Source organism: Asterias rubens, chromosome 8 (assembly GCF_902459465.1).
Source record: "Asterias rubens chromosome 8, eAstRub1.3, whole genome shotgun sequence".
NCBI lineage: Eukaryota > Metazoa > Echinodermata > Asteroidea > Forcipulatida > Asteriidae > Asterias > Asterias rubens.
Window position 1 is genome coordinate 6,261,560 of NC_047069.1, and position 21,313 is coordinate 6,282,872.

A 21,313-nucleotide genomic window follows, 5' to 3' on the forward strand; every position below is an offset into this window, starting at 1 on the left:
ACTCGTCCTAAGTCCTAAGATTAGTCTTAAGTTGGGAAGAGTTTTGTGAAGTCGACAGCTGGTTCCAGAGGCAGGATAATTTAGACAGTTTATATACACATGTATATATGAGATCTACATGTATCAGCAATATGCTTCATATTATATTTGGAATCGCGGTAACACCATGCATGTATCTACTTGCCAGGTAGATTATGTTCTTTTGAGAACTTGTCTTGCTTTAAACTCTACTACGGCGGAGTAGATATTTCCAGAATCCGGGAGACTTCTCAGTTTTGAAAAGAACTGTCCTGAGTGACGGACATGCACGCTATAAAAGAAGCCACTATTATTATTAATATTACCTGGGCGGAAGGTAGGAAATCGGCCGGGAATAACACTTTAGCTTTAGTCTTGTTATGAACTACACTATCTCGGAATGAGTTCTTGATTGGTCTCAATGTTTCGACTAGATCGTCAGGAGCTATGGGTCCAGTCAAAATCATAATTTCTTTTCTTTGAAATCTTCTGTTTCTAGGCGGCGATCAGCATGTTCTATGACATGGGCTTTGTCCAACGGTATCGCATCCGGCATTCCACCCTAGTCAACTTCTGCCAGCTCGTCAAAAGAGGCTACCGGGACCCGCCCTACCACAACTGGTACCACGCCTTCTCTGTGGGACACTTCTGCTTTTTGCTATACAAGAATCTCAACCAGCTAAATATGCTCAAGTAGGTACCAGTCTAAAGTTTTAATCAGTTGAAAACATGTGCCTCATGTGCCTCAGTTTTAAAAAGGTATGTCCCATAACAACTTGTGCCAAGTGTTAATAATAATAAAAAGAAACTGTAAATTGTTAACTTCTTATTTTATTGTTTGTGTGAAGTGCTTGGGTGCCTTTTGAGGTGGATTCTGCGCTATATAAAATCTTTTAGGAAGCGCCCACAATAATTGCCACGAAGCAGCCTCAAGAAACAAAGCTAGTTAAAAAGACAAAAGTCATTTTAGCAGAAAAAATGTGAAAAGCTTACAAAATAACATACTTCAAGAGATCAGATAAATGAAGCATCAATCACTGATTCTGCGCCAGCCTTTTCATTCATTCATTCATAATTGGTTTATTATTTTAAAAACAAATTCCCATGGCGACCGGAGGTCGAATTACAGGAAAATATACAGAGATTAAAAAATAAGAAAAAACACACTATTTCACATTATTTAAGAAATAATTGATTAAGGAGAGACAAATATTTACAATGTATAAAATAAATTGTTCTGAAAGTTGCGGGGAAAAAAAAAACCTGGATAAAAAAATATTGCTGGCACAGTCAAAGGGCGCATAAAAAGCTGCATTCTATTGCAATTCAGTTGTTAAAATGGCGTGTGAGGTGAGGGAGAGGGCTCTTTCTATAGCGCTCTGTTCGGCATTTAAACTGACCCAGAAGTCCGGAGTTCCTAAGTTGGTACCCACTATCATACCTCTTTGGCAAGAGGCGCTTTAGGACTGATGAAGGGAGAGTTTTGGCAAAAGATTGGCACAAGTGGTTACGACGGCATACCAGTGTTTCAATACTGCACAATTGTAGAGCGTCTGAGTAGCGCACGTAGTCATTGCCAAGAATAATTCTGCATGCGCGCCTTTTGCACCCTTTCCAGATCATTGCACTGCTTACTTGACAAAGCACCTGACCAGGCGGGTGCAGCGTACTCCAAAATTGGCCGCACAAAGGAGGTATATATAGCAACAAGATCAGATATGCTTAGGTAATGATACTTCAATTTACGAAGCATGAAAAGGCGGGAATTTGCACGCTTGATCATTGAGCCTACATGCGTGTCCCATCTTAAGTCGGCTTGAATAAAAACACCTAAAAGCTTAATAACTGCACATTGTGTTATAGTTTTGTCATTTAGAGTCAATGAGAGGGGAACTGGTTGGTTCCGCGAGAAACAAATGTCCATGGTGAAACACTTTTTCACGTTGAGTTGCATTTTGTTGTCCGACGACCAAACATCCAGATCAGTTATTGCAGATGGGAGGTTGGATCCAACACTGGCATCACGGGTTTCAATGACAGTCATGTCATCAACATATTTGAAGTGTTTTATACTTGTATTGTTCTCTTTGAAACCGGCGTCATTGATAACTGCCAGGAAGATAATGGCACCGAGCTTAGTGCCTTGTGGAACACCTGCATTAGTAGGGGTCCATTCCGAAAAGCAATCAAGGTATCTCACGCACTGTTCACGATTAGAGATGAAATCACCGATCCATGCGGCTAAATGTGGTGGAACTCCCAACTTGAGGAGCTTGGAAACTGCAATTGTGTGGTCGATGTGATCAAAAGCCTTAGAAAAGTCAGTGAGAAGAATGGACGATATAGATTTGGGTAGTTCAGCATTAGCATGGAGTGTGTGAAGAACATCAATCAAACAGTGCGTAGTGGATACGTTCTTGATGTTTCCGAACTGGGCGGGGTCGAGGTTGGGTTTAATCGACGCCATTGTTTGTTGAGCAATGAAGTGTTCTGTCACTTTGGCAAAGTGATCTGTGAGGGCAATGGGTCGCAAATTGTCTATGTTGGCTGGTGAAGTTTTGGGCACAGGGACGACAATTGCCCTCTTCCATTGTGCTGGGACGATAAGCTGTGCAAACGAGGCGTTGATAATGTGAGTCAATGGCTTAGAAAGTTCATAAGAATACTGTCGTATAAATCTAGCCGAAATATTATCGGGGCCACTCGCCTTTGTGCTGCTTAGTCTCTGAAGTTGTTTGAGCACCTCCCAAGGTTGGACAGGAGGGATTGGTTTGGCTAGAAGGTAGGCTGGCAGTAAGGATGTATCCAAGGGGTCAAGGTCGTTACCGACTGCAGCGAACTTTTCACAAATAGCAGACGCTATGTCCTTGTGAGCTGTGGGGTCAATATTCTGCACATGGATGTTGCGATTTGTGCTCGTGCCTGTTGTAATAAGTCGAACTTCACGAAACCATGAACTCGGATTAGATTTCTTGAGTCGCTCGACCTTGGTTGTGTAGTGTGTTTTCTTGGCCAGTTTGATTTCACGATTGATCTTGTTCCTGAAATACCTCCACAGCGATTGTTGGTTGCCATGGAAAGCACGCTGACGCTTGACAACGAGTGATTTGATGTAGGGTGTCAGCCATGGTTTGTCAGTGGGGTGTTTTTTGACTGATTTCTTCGGAAAGTAAGTGTCTAGCACACAGTTGAGGGTTTCGTAGAACTCCGTGCATTTTGCAGTGACGTCATGCGTGCTGATTACTTCCAACCAATCATGGTCACTCAACCATGAACCACATTCTCGCACGTCGCTGTCCTTCATGGGCCGTATGCAATAGTAAGTGTTACAAATGTTGTGTAAGTGGCTAGAGACAATAGCAACACATTTTCTTTTTTTTAACTGATGGGTCCTGAAGGCGATGAGTGAGTCAAACAAAATGTGTAACATCATCAGCCCCAAAATATTTTATGTTTCGTCTCTATCAACCCATGCTGTCCATCTTGAGTCTTCCTTGATGGTAATCGTTGTTGCCATAGCTAACAAATTCAATTCATTTGCTCATTATTCCATCCTGTCCATTCAATTGAATTAATGCATTCTTTGTCTGAGATCAATGCAAATTGCTCTAATCCAATTCATCTATTCATGAGTCAAGACAAATTATATTCATTTGGATTTAACTCCACTAACGAAATGTTGGTGTTGCCGCTGTCCATTATCCTGCAGTCATTGTTCATTTAATCATTAAATCAACTGAAAATGTCAAAGAGAAACCTCCATTTGAAGTCTTTCTTTTAATCGTTTAGAAACCATAGCGGCAACAAGCCACTAAATGCCCAGTGCGGCTGCAAAAATGACCATTGAGGGTGGCATGGTTGGCTTGTGCGTAAAGCGCTCGCCTCTCACCAAGGTGACCCCGGTTCGATTCCCGGCCAGGGCCATATGTGAGTTGAGTTGTGCGTTGGTTCTCTGCTGTGCCACAAGGGTTTTCCAGACCACCTGTTCTCCTCCCTCGGGAAAAAATCAAACACTTTTGATAATTAGCTGTGCTCCATGGTCATAATGGGTTGATGAGGCTGGCTGCCAAAGGCGCACTTGCATGCCTGCTTCTTCGCAATACAGCTCTTAGCTGCGAGTAAGGATGATAAGCCTCCCAAATTATTATTATTATTGACCAAATGGTTTGAAATACTTCCATTCACATAAAGAGGTCAAAGTAACATTCATGTCCGTAGTTGAAATTTGCCACTTAACACAGCAGCCAGATTTCTAAATAAAAAAGTAAATATTCTGTTTCATGTTATTTCTGTTGAAATTTTTCAATGAACAAACTTGATTAAAGAAATTAACACTAATTAGGAACGGGCGTTTCGTGATGATTATTCAGCAATGAATGGTCTCCACATGGGATGATCAATGCTTTTTGGCACCGTCCCGGTTCAACTTAGAAAAGCATATACTTGTTCCCAATTAAAAACACCTCCCAAAACTGTTGGTTGTCTAATGTGTATCAGCAGAGTTCTTGCATTTTTTTTGGCGCCAGGAGTGTCATCATTGACAGACTTGCTGCGCTACAAATGCTCAATATTATTTTATTAAAAAACAAAACTAGTCCTAGTACAATCCTTTACCCGTAAGCAACTATTGTGCCAGCAAAATGACTTTTTTAAAATAAACTTCTATCAAGAACTTGCAGCAGGTTCACATGTTCACAGTTGAGTTCATCAACTATTTGATAAAAGGACAGCCAGTAATTTCTCACAGCTGTTAAACCTCGCTTGATGTAAATCGTAGTTGGAAATTTGCCCTAGGGCTGCTCAGATAAGTAGACAAATTTCTGCACCAAAGGCTTGCGATTTATCAGGATTTTTCAATGACCTTCCTTGACCATCTGATTTTCTTGAACTGGGCAAACTCACCATGACAGAGACAAGCGACTCATCTTTTATTTTGAGCATGAACCTGTGGGCCCAATTTCATAAAGCTATTAAGCGGCTAACCCTGCTTAGCAAATATCTTAACTAAGCAGGATTTTTGTGGGATACAAGTCACAGCAATGTAAACTTTAAGGCATTTTAACTGGTAACCTGTTTCTGCTAGGGAATTATATTTCTGTGCTTAGCAAGTTTTTTTATACTTACTTGCATTGTTGTAGCCGCGGTGGACAGTGCTTGGCGGGCCTGCCCAAAACTAAAAATTTTCTCCCAGCACTCATGAGCAAAAAACCCAAAAACCTGTGCTTCCCAGCACAGATTTCCTCTAGATGGCACTTCAGGAATGATAGCCTCATAATTGAACATGAATAGTTTTACTTCTCGCTCTTTGTGCACTGAATTGGAGTTTAAGCCAACTCTGATTGTGGTGTTGTAAAGAGTCTATACATTTTGGATAAGTAAATATTTGCTGACTTGTATTTTTCAGGGAGATTGAGATATTTGCTCTACTGGTTTCCTGCATCTGTCACGACCTGGATCATAGAGGAACTAATAACAGCTTTCAAGTCCATTCGGTAACTATCTTTCATATCTAATTAGTAACTATATCTTTCTTGTCTAATCTGTGGACTATTTGTGTTGTAGTACAAAAAATACCCAAACCCATCATAAGAAGCATTGTTTACTTTAATTAATATTAATAATGATAATCTATATCTCTTTGTATGTTAGCAATCCGTCTTGGCAGCTTTGTATAGCTCAGAAGGCTCCGTCATGGAGGTAAGCAAGTCCAGCTACAAAACCTTTCCTTTAGGCTGGACACTATTGGTAATTGTCAAAGACCAGTCTTCTCACTTGGTGTATCTCAACATTATATGCATAAAATAACAAACCTGTGAAAATTTGATCTCAATCTGTCTTCGAAGTTGCGAGATAATAATGAAAGAAAAAACACCCTTGTCACACGAATTTGTGTGCTTTCAGATGCTTGATTTCGAGACCTCAAATTCTAAATCTGAGGTCTCGAAATCAAATTTGTGGAAAATTACTTCAGAGAGAGCCGTTTCTCACAACGCTTTATACTATCAACCTCTCTCCATTACTCGTTACCAAGTAAGGTTTTATGCTTATAATCATTTTGAGTAACTACCAATAGTGTCCACTGCCTTTAAGCCTTTTTGAGACATGGCGAACCTCATAGGCGTGCACTGTATGGTTAGAGTGTTTACAGACAGATTAACCAAAACCAAATAGTGCAATTGCAATATGTCTACCACATCTCAAAATGTGTCTACCATATTCCAGTCATGAAGCAGAATTCTGTAAATAAGTGTCTGAACAAAAATTTATTTCATCAAAGCAGATCACAAAGAATATTACTTTTTCCTTTTTGCTGGTGACTCCCTGTAGCCTTAGATCTCAAGGGTCTTTCTTAGTTTCCTCGCTGCTCCCAAAAGCACTGCCTTCTATAACAGATTTACCCCCAGCAATTGTCCTTATTTCATCTAGATATTTCCTTTGGGAATGGTGTAAAGTGCTTCAACCATCACAGGGACTACTTTCGCTGTCACCTGCCAAATCTTACAGAGTTCTCTGTCCAAACCTTGGTACTTCTTGATCTATATTACTATTATTATTTCATCATATCACACCATGCAAAAGAAAGATAACATTTTTTCTTTATGCCGGTAACTCCTTGAGTCGGGCTAAAGGCCCGGTCCCACTGCAGCGATAACGAGAACAATAACGATAACGACGCAAAGATAACGCATTCTATTGATTGAATGAGCGTGTGCGTATTCTGCGTGGAGCAATTCAACCAATAGAACGCATTCTCTTTGCGTTGTGATCGTTATCATTCTCGTTATCACTGCAGTGGGATCAGGCCTTTAGTCTTGTAGCCTAAGGGCCTTGTCACACGAGGCAACTTTTACAGGCAACTTGGAGGCAACCAACTGCAGTGGGTGCTACAGGACCACTTTGGTAGCACTTGAGTAATTTTGCAGACGTTGTCTTACGATCCCCAAGAAAGATATGTGAACATTCCAATGTAAATGCCTTTTCGTCTTGGAAATCGCCTTGAACTGGTTGCCTGTTGCTCGTGTGACATGGCCCTTAGACTAATGATAATAATAATAATAATAATAATAACCGTATTTATATCGCGCCCTTTTGCCAAAGGATACAAAGTGCCAGGTATTATTACTGCAAGGAGTGGGGCCAATTTGAGATATAAGACCTAATCCTTGAGCACCGTGTAATTGTTTACAAGGTGCTGTGGCAAATATGCTGCCAATCCAGCCAGGAACACCAGGGCGAACCCCTTCTCTTTTCGATAAGTGCACTGGGTTCTTTTACATGCGTTTACACAACACATGGGACCAACGGCTTTACGTCCCATCTGAAGGACGAAGCCATGGTTATGTGTCTTGCTTAAGGACACAAGTGTCACGGCTGGTGATTCAAACCCACACTCTGCTGATCAGAAACACCAGAGTTTGAATTCGGTGCTAGTAACCGCTCGGCCACGACACTCCCACAGACTAGAGCTCAAGGGTTTTACTTGAATCCTCGCTGTTCCCAAAAGCGCTGCCTTCTCTGTAACAGATATATCCTCACATTTCTCCCTATTCTAGATGTTTCCCCAATTATTATTAATGTTAATAATATGACTATTTTTATTTGATCTTCTAACAGAGACATCACTTTTCTCAGGCCATGTGCATTCTGAACACAGACGGCTGCAATATCTTCGAGAATCTTTCCAGAGATGTAAGCTTATATCTGCTTATAGATCGTGCAATTCTTGCATTCAAACATTCCAGGAACCTTGGATAGGGGCTCCAAGGTTCAATTCAGTTTATGTAATCCATTCATTTTCCAATAGAAAGAGCCCTTGTATGAGAAGATACCAGACATCATGTACATGAAACTTTGTGTGTGAGTTGTGGTGGTTCTTAAAGGAACCGTTGGTTTAACAACTCTGCTGAAGACGATCAGAGCATGCTGATCGAAACGTCAAGCCATTTAACCATTGTGCTTTTCAGAACCACAATAGAGAGAGTATATATTCATGGTGTCTCCAAAAAGCTCAGCAACCTTTTCTGAAAATCAAATTGACAGATTTAAATCTAAATGTTACACAGCTTTACCTTTAGTTTGGGTTTACGGGCCATGATCTTGACCTTGTTGTTCCTTCAAAAGCCATGTAGAGTTGTAGAACTGTCTCTAAGAGCAAACTCTACCTGGCTTGTTGATACACATAAGGTATTACCACCAACCAAATATATATGGATACCTCACCATGCAATGCCTCAAATCCTATATAGTAATTAATTGTAGCATTTTACTGTTTTATAATGTTAGAAATTTTGTATTTGTCCTGTAATTGGCGTTTGCCAAAATTTGATGTCGAATGAAGCTTTAGAAAATTAATAAATATGTTGTCTTGACTCATGTAGGACTACCAGAATGTTCTGGATCTTATGCAAGACATTATCCTAGCCACAGACCTTGCCCATCATCTCCGCATCATAAAGGAACTCAAGCAGATGGCTGAAGGTACATGTACTTCAAAATCTAAACCAACTTTACAGCACAGTGTTTGCTTTGTTTTATTTTAGTCCATATCATAGAGCTATATATATTGACTAGAGCGTAACTTGCTCTGCATTTTGGAGCAACTCTGGGCGCAGACATGTTTGATGTGTTGCGTGACTACGGAACGCTTTTAATTTTAAGAGAACACACATTGCCACGATTTTTTTACATTCGGCGTGTGCGTTTTTACGTACACGACTGCCCATTTGTGAAATTTGGAATGCCTTTTGACCAGGTGATCAAAAGGCACTCCAAACAAACTAACTCTTTGCATGGATTTTTGCGGAATGCCTTTAGCAAAGATCTGTTTCGTTCACACACAGCCAAGGTTTTATAATGATGGATTACACTCAATGTCATGAGGACCTTCACCTTTGACTGAAGATAGAACCACATGGGTAACGAGAAAAGGATTTTGAATTTTGAAGCTAACTTGTGAAGGAAAGAACAAAAAGCATGCTAGGATGCACATTCCAGCAAGCCACATTTGAAGGAGAAGAGGGTGACTTGTCGGACGCTATAGGTGGCAGCAGACTTAACAAGTTTCTCCGAGGTTCTGAAATTCAGGAGGAGTTTTCAGAGGCAAAAAGTCCTCAAGAGATACAGTAGGCTTTTTCGCGGTGCCCGCTTTCTCAGTATTCAGGCTCTTGGCGATGGAGGTCCGCGTATTGCCTCTCCCGGCCGAGTGCCTCGTCCGATTCGGCCAGAACGTTCGTATAAAGAGATAGGACATACCCAGCATTGATCCCCCTGCGATCGGGGGCCCCGTTGGTGCTAATCCAACGTTCTTGGTAATGTGCCTAAACTAAACGATGGAAATTTACCTGGTAAGTCTGCTGCCATCTAGCATTCCAAAGTATCCATTTGTAAATTGAATTTTGAGCAAAACTTTGTTGTATGACTTGTTTGCAGATGGGTTCCGGACTGAAGATCCACACTGTCATAAGTTACTGCTGTGTCTACTCATGACAAGCTGTGACCTCTCTGATCAGACTAAGAACTGGCAGACTACTAAGAGAATAGCAGTGAGTATTAGCACATATTTATAAATACTACAGACAGTTTCGCTACTCCTATTGGTGGAGAGCACATCGCTTGGGGGGTGTTTAAACAGTTGATAAAGACACAGCTGAAGCTGTTTAAGACTGGCTGGCTTCTCATTTTGGGCGCGCAAGCTCATGTAAGCCAATTTAAATTACTCAAAACGTAATTCAAAGCTATTCAAAGTAACAGCGCGTACATGTGTACATTCGCGTACACACACCGATCGATGCGCACAAAACAATTTTACAAAAGTTTTTTTGTGCTAACTTCAAATAATTTGCAAAAGAAACAGTGCTACATTGTTTGTTGTTATGATATTATTTTGCTTTTTAACATAAGGGCATTTATGAATGGGAATAAAAGAGTAGTGACTCATTCTTAATTGGCCTTGCGATAACACACCTGCCAGTTTTAAATGGCCATTTAAGAACATGTCGCCTACTCTTATATTCCCTTAATAGCGTCTCAGATATAGTGCAGTTCCGAAGGCTCAAATAGATTCATTAGGAATGTATTTTAATTTCAGTAAAGATGTTTATTTTACCAACTCTTCTCGTTTTTATCCTCACAGTTTTATTTTCTAGTTATGGTTAACCCTATTGTTCCGACTTAGCTCGTAGAGTAGCGTTTTCTTTGTTTTATTGTCCAGTTATGTCCTGTCATTCAGTTGTAACTTTTTGTTTGTTCGGAAGTAAAGTATTTTATTTGTAAGGCATATGCCTCCATATCTGCCTCTTTCTTCATTGTGTCTCCTGTAATTATTATTCTCGCGGTTCTTCATACATCTTTGTTCATCAATAGACCAATCTTTATAACTATGTGTATGTTCGTTTTGCAATAATGTGGTAACTTCAAAATTGAATTGAATTGAATCCTTCAAACTGTGTTATCCTCCTGACACTTTAGGAGCTGATCTACAAAGAGTTCTTCACCCAGGGTGATCTTGAGAAGGCAATGGGTATGGAGACACCTGAGATGTATGACAGGGAGAAAGCCTGCATCCCTGAGCTGCAGATAAACTTCCTGAACCACATCGCACTCCCCGTCTATCAGTGAGTCCCATTTTTATAGCTTATTATTATTTCCTCAACGTGATCAGGGGAAGATTTCCTAGCGCTGCCAAAACACAGGTCACAGTGCATAAACCTGCTTAAGCCGCGCATTTACACTTGATCCGGCAGGGGCGATCAAAAGAGAATCAGATCCTGCAAAGATGATCAAACTGATCACTAACGCATTTACACTTGAACCTGGGCGTGCGTACTCCACGATTCTAGGCATTCTACGCTTACACAGCTTGCGCAGACTCTGCGCTTGCACACAACCCGAGAATGGTGATCATAAGCCATTGATTTGGCGCTTAGCGCCATGAAATTGATCTTGCAGTGATTCCCCTTGACCCTGCACCTGTTGAATGGATCGTTCCACACTGCTCTTGTGAAAGGTCAACTTAACAAGGTCATTGATGTGCGCACATGCATTGTCAGGTGATTCATGCTTTGTTGTCAGCAACCATCTTCTTGCTTTAACGAGGGTTGGAAACAAACTTGCGCAATTTTAAAGGTCCCTACGTTCTAATATGCGTGAGACTTATAGAGGGCAATATCTTCTACAATACACATTTATATTGCCTTCCAGTTCAACCTCATGCATTCCAACCTTTGCATGCTGTGAATGTTCTAATACAATGTTCTCATTGTCACCAGAGAGCAAAACAACTTCATACCATCTAGTTATATTGCCCCTCCTCACCTATCCCATCTTCATATTAACAACATGGTTTTAATTGCAGTTTTACACAAACAGGGCAATAGTTTACTAATGTATATAGTTAAAATGTATCAATGGGAGGGCAATATAACATTACATCATAATGAGAGGGCAATATAACAAATCTTCTCATGAAATGAAGGAATGTGACACATGCATGCATCTATCTATAATTTTTTTATTCCATTGGTTATTCAGCAAGGAGCCTTGCCAAAAACAATTTGTACGTCCTCAATAAATTACTGTGATAGAAGGGACGGTATTTGTTCAGTATCACTCTTAAAATGAATGTGATACAAATAATTTTGGTTAAAGTACAACAGCTTTCTATAGTCTAAAGCATTTTGGGAACCATTTCACTTTGAAGTAAAGTGGTTGTGGAAAAAGATCTAAGTTTTTATCCCCCAAGAATTTAATCTGAAAAGCATTTCTGTCAGGTACATTGCTCAGATTGTGCATTCCAATAGTTTTCTCTTCCTGCATTGAAATAATCGCTCTGGAATTTGACGATATCTCAAAAATACTACCACCTTTTTGGAATTGTACAATCTACATTATGGTTAGGATTAAAAGAATGGAATGATTGCAAAAACCAAAGTATACGTAGTAGCTCTGTGATATTGAGGGTACTAACTTCATGTTGCAATCCATGATCGTTCGTTATCCATTTTATTGTGTGTTTATTTTCAGACATCTGTGGCCAACTGTTTCAGACCTACATATCACTAACCCCTTTTCTGTTTTACATTTTCTCCATTCTGTTGTCCTTTTTTTCCAGTGGCTCATCATCACATGCTCATCCTTTGGGTTCTGTATTTTGTGGCTGATTAATCTATTGCTCTTACTCCCTCTCTGTTTTTGTGAACTGATTATGGTAGTAGGTCTGCGTACAGAGGGTTTGGAATTCAGAGCAGTAACTAGTAAAGGTTTTTGCTGTCAGTTCAGCTAATCGTTATAAAGAAAAAATGTGTACAGTGTAAAGAAATTGTCTTATACAGTTTTTGTTTTTACATTTTTAAAACCTCAACACTTATCTTGATTTTCATTCCACAGGTCTTTGGTTTAAACACATATTATATTGGTTCAGCAGAATAATTTTTTTTTAGCTGAATACAGATTGTTTAAATCTGCCTATAGCCAAGAAAATCAGCCGTTAATTTTTTTATCCACATCAAGAAATCCTGCTCTCGGATTTAATTCTATATTGCTGGGGATACTGTTTCATTTAAAAAACTCTTAGAAATCTGTAACTCCAGGGGTCGATTTCACTAACGCGTTTTGGTCATCGCAAACGCCGAAATCGATCGCTAAATCTAAAATCCATCGCAACTTAGCGATGGATTTTTAGCCGACGATTTCACTAAAACTTAACGATGAATATACTCGTCGCAAAGTTTTATTTAGCGATGACAATCTTGCGATGACATGTTAGTGGTCGCAAAGTAAAAGTTCATCACAAACTTATGATACATTGCGCCATTCTGTGCTTATAGCTATAGCGGTGAACGTTTTGACTTTCCGTGATTTAGAGTAAAATGAGTGGCGCTACATTATTTTAGTCTTGCGGTCTTTTACCTGGTAGACTCAGATTGCCGATGACAACTATCAGCGACGCAACTGCACAAAGAGCCCCTTATTAATATCGGTAAAAAGGAGATTTTATATAGGTTCGATTATTTTAACCATCATTTTTAGAAAAAATGTGTAATGTAGTGGAAATTGACAGTGTGAAGCTTAGTATTATTAGACAGATAAGTCAGTATTTTCATCAATCCCACCGTTACAACAGATTTACGAAAACTGTTTATTAAAATCTAAAATTATAATAGAGGCCATAGGCCTATAAATGCTTTAACCCTTTGTAAATGAATGCCTAAACATCGTCCACAATAGTTCGTATGCACCAACATGACAACGATTTACATATAAACTGCACAATGCCATTTCATTTCGAGCGACGACCGACGATTTTGTCGCGGGATGTCAAAGGTCACTACTTTTAGCCTCGTACAAACACTTTATTTCCCTTTTAACGTCATCGCAATTGCGATGACTTTAGTGAAACGCAGAATTAGCGACATCGCAATTGCGATGGATTTGAGGTTTGCGATCTCATCGCAAGTGTGTTAGCGATGATCGCAAACATAGACGTTAGTGAAATCGGCCCCAGGTTACCAAAAGGTGGTGGTTTCAATATTTATCTTAACATTTAGGTCCTGGTTTCAGATTTGTTTTTGTCGGCAGTGACTCTCAACCCTGATCTAAAAACAAATGAGTCACTTCAATTGTTTCTTGAGTCTGCTAAAAAGAAAAAACTCATACAAATGTTTTCGTCCGAACATTCTCTTTTCATCTTCTTGGTGTAGCATTCGCATCTCCCATTATGTGCATGTCGTCCAGAAATGTCAAAACTACATAAAAAACAATTCCATACCAACCAAATCTGTCGACCCATAAGTTCGTTGGGGTTACAAGCTAGAACCGTTTCTTTTGTTTTGTCTCTGCATGCAGAATTCTGGCCAAGCTGTTTCCCGTCATTGGCCAGCTTGTGGACACGATGGAGACCAATAAGAAGAAGTGGGGTCTTCTAGCCGAGGAGACTAAGAAACAGCAGAATCAACTCACATAATGCACCCTTTCTTAGATTTCTTAGTTATGGCACGGGTAGATCCATTGTTAAGGGTTAGGGCAAGGCCGGGGAAACTGTGGAAGGATCCCCTTAAGGGGAATGCTGGCTGGAGGTTTGGCTAACAGATAAACAATTTGACAGCTGTGAGCAAGTTTGAGTGAGCGACTAGACTTGATCGGAAACTGTGATGTATTTTTTATTTTTTTTATGCAAGTCGCCTGACACACAAGTCCTGAAGGCCACTTCAAGGTGTGGGCTACAATTATTTTTTCCAGAAGCCGTTACCACCTACTCCTAGGGCTGAAACAGTCCATATGAATGTAGGCTTGGGTATCATCAATTCGAAGCCTGGCCGGTAGAGCAGAAAGCACTACCTCCCCAATTTTATGTAGCAAGTGTCACGACCGGAATCCGAACCCACACTCTGCTGATCAAACAACAGAGCTTGAATCCGGTGCTCTTAACCGATCGGCCATGACACTGTAGCTCTCGAATTGACATTAGTTGACCATGCTCCGCTCCAGTGCATGGTTAGATAAAGTCAATCTCCCTGTACTCTGGTTTCTAGTTAGTCTAGTCGGTCTAGTCGCCACCCGGACTTCGTCCATGATTGCATACGGCACAGATGAGTCAAATGACTATATTCTAGGGCTGGGATGTTCACCAGGAACCTTGTTCACAAAGCAATGAAGTTTTGTATGATGCATGTGCTTCACAGTGTCTTCAAATATTTCAGATTAACTTGTAGGATTGTCAGAATCAAAGATGCTGTAGTCCTTACTGAGCTGCCTTCCTTGGCCAATTCCCAGACCTCACGCTGCCTTTAAAATGGATCTGCCCACAGTAGATTTACATTTAGAAAATCCTTGACACAAAGTTGTTGTCTTTTGGTTACACTGAATTCTTTGAGGTTGTTGTGTGGGAGGAGGGAGCTGTGTACCCACTAGCGTTAAGTCTAGTAACTGTTAACTGTGTCATAGATGACAATGGGTGGTTGGTCGGTACACAGCCTATTTGGGATTTAAGATTTAAAAGCCACTGTGTGGTTGGCTTTAATTTATGTATGGATTCCATGTATTCTTCATGAGAGACATTCAGTGTGACCAAAGTGTGTCGGTGTTAGTCCTCTGGCCCTGTCCATCATCAAAACTCCTTCGAATCAATTTTTCTAGTCTTCCTTTAAACCACAGTTTTTGTAAGAAAAGGAAATGGACAAAAGCGTCGTCCACAAATAATTATCAGAGAGCATTTGTTCTATTGATAAATATTTTCACACACCATGGCAATAAATCAGTTTTGAGTTCTATGGGCCACGGGACTATCGCAGTGCATGTTGGGTTATGTACGAGTCAGTGGGTCTCCAATTTACTGTCGTTATTGTGTACTACACGCTATACTATAATGTCTCTAATTCCGCCCGTTAAACATGTTGTCTCTTTCCTGTTTGTTTTTGTGGTTGCTTCAGTTTTGACAAACCGAAGAGTATTAACCACGTCGTTTCATTTTACCAAGTTTTACCAACTTTTGTTGCAGTAACCCCCTTGAATATAACAGCTGTTTTAGTTTGAGTCAAACCTGGAGATGTTTTTTTCAGTGAGACAGAAACTAGTTGTTATGAGTGCTTTTTGTTTTTGTAGGAGTTTGAAAAGTCGCTCCAAATCCAGTGAAATGGCAGCTACTAACCAACTAACTGACTAACTTCTCGTTTCTGTCTTTTTTATGTTTTTGTTGTGTTGCTGCCATTTCGTCGTCCACCGTGTCCGTCAACCAACATTATACTGTCGTCCAAATGCACGCACACCTGCACGTATGCACACAACCTTCCCGTGTCCCCGTATACTCCCTCAACCTCCACCACCATTGTGTACTGTCAATGTTTCTGGCCACCACCGACAACACAACCACCAAATTGTCGACGTCAATAACCCGCTTCGCCACCCAGAATTCTGTCGAGGGTGTTTCCATCCGTCACACAACTTGTGGACAACGTGGAGGCTAATAAGACCATGTGGCTACGTTTGAAACGCGAGAGCGGCTTGAGGAAGCTCAGCAGCGCCAACTCCATTGACTTCTTCCAGATCCCGTTCAAGGCTGAGAATGGGGGGGTGGAGTTTGGAGAGGGGTTGTCGGAGGAGACGGAGGAGGAGCTGGCAGGAGAGGCGGAGCCAGGGAAGGGATCCAAGGGGGGTACCGTGGCAGTGGACGAAATCAGTGAGAGGAATAACAATACAGCCACGTCATCGTGACGAAGCGGTTGACATCAAGAACCATTACGATGTGTTGGGAAGAGGTTGTCATCTGTGTGTACTTACTACAACGGGGATGAGCATTTTTTAACCCAATGGATCGACCTCCCACTGAACACACTTCTTGCATGAATTCACAGACACATGACCACCCAAGTCTGTGCATGATGGGATTAAAGTAGGCATTGCATCTTGGAAGAATGTGTACTTGAAAACATAATGGCATGGTGTGTAGACTAGAGTGTTTAGAGGTGATCAGGGCACAATTTCATGGAGCTGCTTAAGCATGCAAAATTGCTCATAAGTTTCTTCTCAGCGAAAATAAGCAGGATACCAGTCATAGATTTAACATAAGGAAGGGCATTTGAACTGGTAACCATATTATGGTAAGCATAATTTTATTTTGCTTAGCTACTTTTTGTGGTTAAGCAACTCTATGAAATAAGGCTCAGGTGATGGCAGGTACATGTATGTCGAGCTCTGCAGGATCTGCTACTGAACACAGAATCATTGAGATGTACAAATAAATGATGATTTAAGGTACCCAGCCTTCTCAAGTGTATAAAGATGCATTTATACCAGTCCAAAATCTTATTACTAAAAGTGTATTAACAACTCTTCTTTTTAGAAGTCTTTAGATTTTAATATCGTATTATATGCAGTAAAGCAGTGTTACTGACTCCATTGAGTAAATCTACGATATGGAAGGATTCAACCTGCTAGCTTATGTGTATTTAATTTACATGTACTGTTTGATCATTTCTATGTTTGTAGGGACCCGTTAGTCTTTAGTCATTTGAAGAATTGACATCAATTCTTTAAGAAAAGTACTCACAACTTTATGGACACTTGCAATATGTAAATTATTTTTTAGCTGTTGTTACTGAGGAATGGTTGTTGCATCATGTGGATTTTGTTGCTGTTGCATTCAATTTGTTTCATCCTTGTAATAATAGGTTGAATTCTTCAATCAAGAAAGACATTTATGTCCTCTTTTTTTCCCGCGGAACTATGGATATATCAGGTGTTGCGTTTTTAACAAGCAATGGCATCAACAGCTTTTTGTATTTGCTAAACTTTGTGACACGTAGTGCTCAGAAAAATAATTTAAAAACATCATTGCTAAGCTCGAGTATGTAAGATGAAAAGACGAGGTGACAAGTTACTTGTGTAACATAGTGTAAATTTATGTAAAACTAGCAGTCGCATAAATGGTTAGACAACAAAAGACTGTACTATTCCCAGAAAGAATCTGTGCCATTGAGATATAAAGAGACAAGGATTAGAGGGATTTAAGACACTGGACACTAATGGTAATTGTCAAAGACCAGTCTTCTCACTTTGTGTATCTCAAAATATGCATAAAATAACAAACCTGTGAAAATTTGAGCTCAAGTGGTTGTCGAAGTTGGGAGATAATAACACAAAGAAAAAAACAACCTTGTCACACGAAGTTGAGTGCTTTTAGATGGTTGAGTTTGAGACCTCCAATTTTAAATCTGAGGTCTCAAGATCAAATTCGTGAAAAATGACTTCTTTCTCAAAAACTACATTACTTCAGAGGGACTTGTTTCTCACAATGTTTTAACCTCTCCCCATTACTCAGTAAGGTTTTATGCTAATAATTATTTTGAGTAATTACCAATAGTGTCCATTGCCTTTAACGATGGATGTCATTTGATGATCCCTAAGATCAAGACTTAATCTGCGTGATCTTAGAGCTGTATAGGTGGTTTGTATAGTCTTGCAGACTTTATTAAAGGAGGTTTGAAGTAATTAATATTAAGACAACAGTAAGTTTTCTCCTAGATTTTGAAGTACATGTAGTGTGTTACCCAGTACTGTGTTCAATACACTCCAACAAAACATTACCTCGTCCTAGATATGTTTAAGATGGTTAATAAGAAAGTGATAATAACGCTACGAGAGCCCATTGTGAATGTACCTCAAAGTCAAGAAGCCTTTAGCGTTTTTCATTGGACAAATTTTTTATTAAGAAACCTACCGCTCATATTTCTTATTCACTGACAAGTAATTTGGGGGCAAAACAAAATAAAATTGCTCTGGGACTGGTCCCCAACAAAATAAAACAGGATGAAAGTCCAACTTATTCAGCATTACAGTTTTCATAGGAAAATTTCATAGTCAAGTTCTTGACTAACGTTTGCTGATTAAACACATTTGTAAAGTAGTTTTTTTGGCAAATGGAAAGGGGAGTTTGTTGTAAATTTGTACTGGATTGAAACAGGTTTAATCAGAGTGTACAAAAAACAGAGGGTTAACTTTGGTAAATTTGGGGAGGTGCTTAACGCTTCAGAGCAACCCCAGACGGGGTGTGTGCCCCACCGATGAGGTAAGAGATGGGGGAAAGATCCTGAAATAGTAGAATGTTTGTAACTTCCTATGCAACCAAAGGAATATATGACAATAACGCCAATGGTAATATTTTGTGCTGTTTATAGTTTCATAATATGGAGCCAAATTTGGTGACTGTGTTTAGGAAAGTTCTTCTAACACTAGGTTCCACTATTTTTAACCGTTAATAAAAAAAGGAACAGTTTGTCATAAGAAGAAACTGTAAATAAATTGCGGGTACAACCATGTGTAAATCTCTTAGGGTGAGTGTTGGCTCTAAAAAGAGTCGGTTGGGTCTCGACCCAATTTACACTTGGTTGTACCCGCAAGTTTACTATTTATTTATAGTTTCTTCTTATGTCTCAACACCATGCAAAGATTCAAACAATACTTGAACAGTTTGTCATTATCAATTAAACAGTTGATTTCACTTTTAAGATTATTTTGATCAAAGGTTTTCTCAGATGTTTGGATTGACAATAGCCCTTTTCCGTGAAGTACGTGCGCACTTATATTACCGATTATCAGTGATTTCCATACGTTATAATTTACTTTCTAACAGACTTGCTGCGAATGTTGACCACACCATGAAATAAATTGTTTGTTCAAAAATGTATTTTTAAAAAATTTTTTTTAAGCAAGAACGAAATAACTGCACCTTGTAAATAATGGTTAAAACTATCATTTGTAAGTTTAACAACAAAATGTGATAAGATATTAAAGAGAAGTTTCAGTGGTGTTAAAACTTTATAGGGGTTAATGAACTAGTTGTAAATGTAGAACTGATTATAATTGAATGATACACCAGAAGTGACGGTTGGTACATTCCTTTTTACTTTTTGGGGGGTAATTTTAGAAACTAAAGTAAAATTCAGCAACTGGAGCCAAATCAATAGAATGACTAAACACACAAATTGTGCTAAGCACAAATGGATTATCAGTGGAGGTACATAGCTGTGTATAATGTTCTGGAGCCGGAAGGTAGGGGTATGGAGAGGGGGCACAATGTACAGTTAGGGATTTCTAGCTGAGTAAGTTACTTTTTCAGATGCAAATAACTATATTGTCCAAATGAGGGAAGTTATGAAGTAAAATGAATATAAATATGTAGATAGCATGAATAACATTTGGAGAACAAGACGAGGTGATGCATTTTGTAGACGTGGTTGCACTTTTTGTCAAGTTAAGAAAAATATCAGTTTAAAAGTAGTTGAAGATATCAAAAAAGTGATTCAAATGTTTCAATAATTTGTTTGCCAAAAAATGGTTTTTAGGCTATTTCACTGTTTCTTATGGCAATAACAAAACCTTTTTGTAATGATGGTTGGAGTTGTTGGATGGTCACCTTGTTTAATTGACCATCCTTGTTTAAATATTGTATGTAAATTGATACAAATTTAAATAATATCACTGGATTCAAAGAGTTAGTATTGAACGTCTATTAGTTGTTGCATTTCCCATCATCTACAATGTTACCTCATCAGCTTGAATCTGGTTATCTGGGCCCAGTTCCTAAAAGCTGTTGAGCAAAAATACTGCAAGCAAGTTTCATTGTTAAGCAAAAAATGAATGGAGCACCATCTGCAACAATGTAAACTTCATGGCTTTTTGGCTGGTACCCAGTTTCTGTTAAACAAGATTTTTCTGTGTTTAGCACATTTATGTGCTTACAGGTTTTATGGTAAAATAAGTTCAAGATTATTATAAAAAAAAAATCACAGGCATGTTACTTGGGTGGGATTCGAACCCACGACCCTTGCAATTCTAGAGCAGTGTCTTACCAACTAGACTACCGAGGTTGCCCTGTAGCTAGGGGCAGTTCAAATCCTATGTTTTGGCAGCGGGTACCGCAACGATATAATAAATGTTAAATTTATATCGGGGATAAAGAATATTTTTAAAAAATCAGGTTCAGGTTTGGCACTTTTTCATTAGTTGCCATGCCACGTGTGCATCAAATGTAGTATGGCATTTTTCCATGGTCAAACAGTCCATGTACCAAACCTCACAGATCGTAGACACATTTAATTAAGCAATTCAGACAGAAAGCTGCAAAGCACAGAATGATAGTGCTTAGCAAAAAAAAAAATGGCTGTCAGTCCAGATGTTGTGTAAGTGCTTTGCTGAGCATATTTTTTTTGCTAAGTGGCTTTAAGGGTCTGACTCCTGGTACTGTGGAGTTATTGTGGGAGAGATGGGATTATCATTTAAGATGATTTAATTATTTAGGTGATTGTTTTTAAGCTTATAATTAATCTAATGTGTTCCCTGACCCATGAAGTTAAAGCAAATCAAAACATGGATACCTTGTTAAGTTGGGTTACACAGCAAAAAATAAGTTGTTGATCAAATCAAAAGTATTTGTTAAAGGCTTTGGACAAGAGTTTTGTATTGTTTTTCAACGTCAAAGATTTTAAAACATTCTTGTTAGAGTTGAAACCATAACTTTAAGTTGTTCATGTAATTTGTGAAATTTGACACAAATTAATCAAAAACACATCCTTATTGGTTATATTTGTACTGTACTCATGCTACGCTGAAGAATAACTTAAGTGGTCAGTGTAAATGTTCTATTGAAAATTTAAATAGTGGCTGGTTTTTTATTTTTATTTTTATTTTGTTTTTTATTTTGTGTTTTGTTTTAATTGACTGGACTTCAAACATAAACCTATTTAACAAGAGTTATGTTACATCTTTTATTTTTTGCTGTACAATTGTACAAATGGTTTGGTAT

The 21,313-nt window shown here is 39.1% G+C and overlaps 1 protein-coding gene across 7 annotated transcripts in view; it reads left to right on the forward strand.

Moving 5' to 3' along the window:
- LOC117293300 (cGMP-dependent 3',5'-cyclic phosphodiesterase-like) overlaps positions 1 to 17,590 on the forward strand; it is a 117,976-nt gene extending 100,386 nt beyond the window's left edge. For 5 of the 7 annotated variants that reach the window (XM_033775542.1, XM_033775544.1, XM_033775545.1 and 2 more), the window contains 8 exons: positions 518 to 711; positions 5,423 to 5,510; positions 5,668 to 5,715; positions 7,633 to 7,707; positions 8,397 to 8,496; positions 9,448 to 9,560; positions 10,486 to 10,631; positions 15,921 to 17,590. In XM_033775542.1, the coding sequence (XP_033631433.1) occupies positions 518 to 711; positions 5,423 to 5,510; positions 5,668 to 5,715; positions 7,633 to 7,707; positions 8,397 to 8,496; positions 9,448 to 9,560; positions 10,486 to 10,631; positions 15,921 to 16,224 (1,068 nt within the window). In that variant the 3' untranslated portion in view covers positions 16,225 to 17,590. Of the gene's footprint in view, positions 1 to 517; positions 712 to 5,422; positions 5,511 to 5,667; positions 5,716 to 7,632; positions 7,708 to 8,396; positions 8,497 to 9,447; positions 9,561 to 10,485; positions 10,632 to 13,860; positions 14,188 to 15,920 lie in introns of those variants that run through there. The other 2 variants (XM_033775547.1, XM_033775548.1) reach the window with 1 other exon arrangement.
- Positions 17,591 to 21,313: the final 3,723 nt, after the last annotated feature.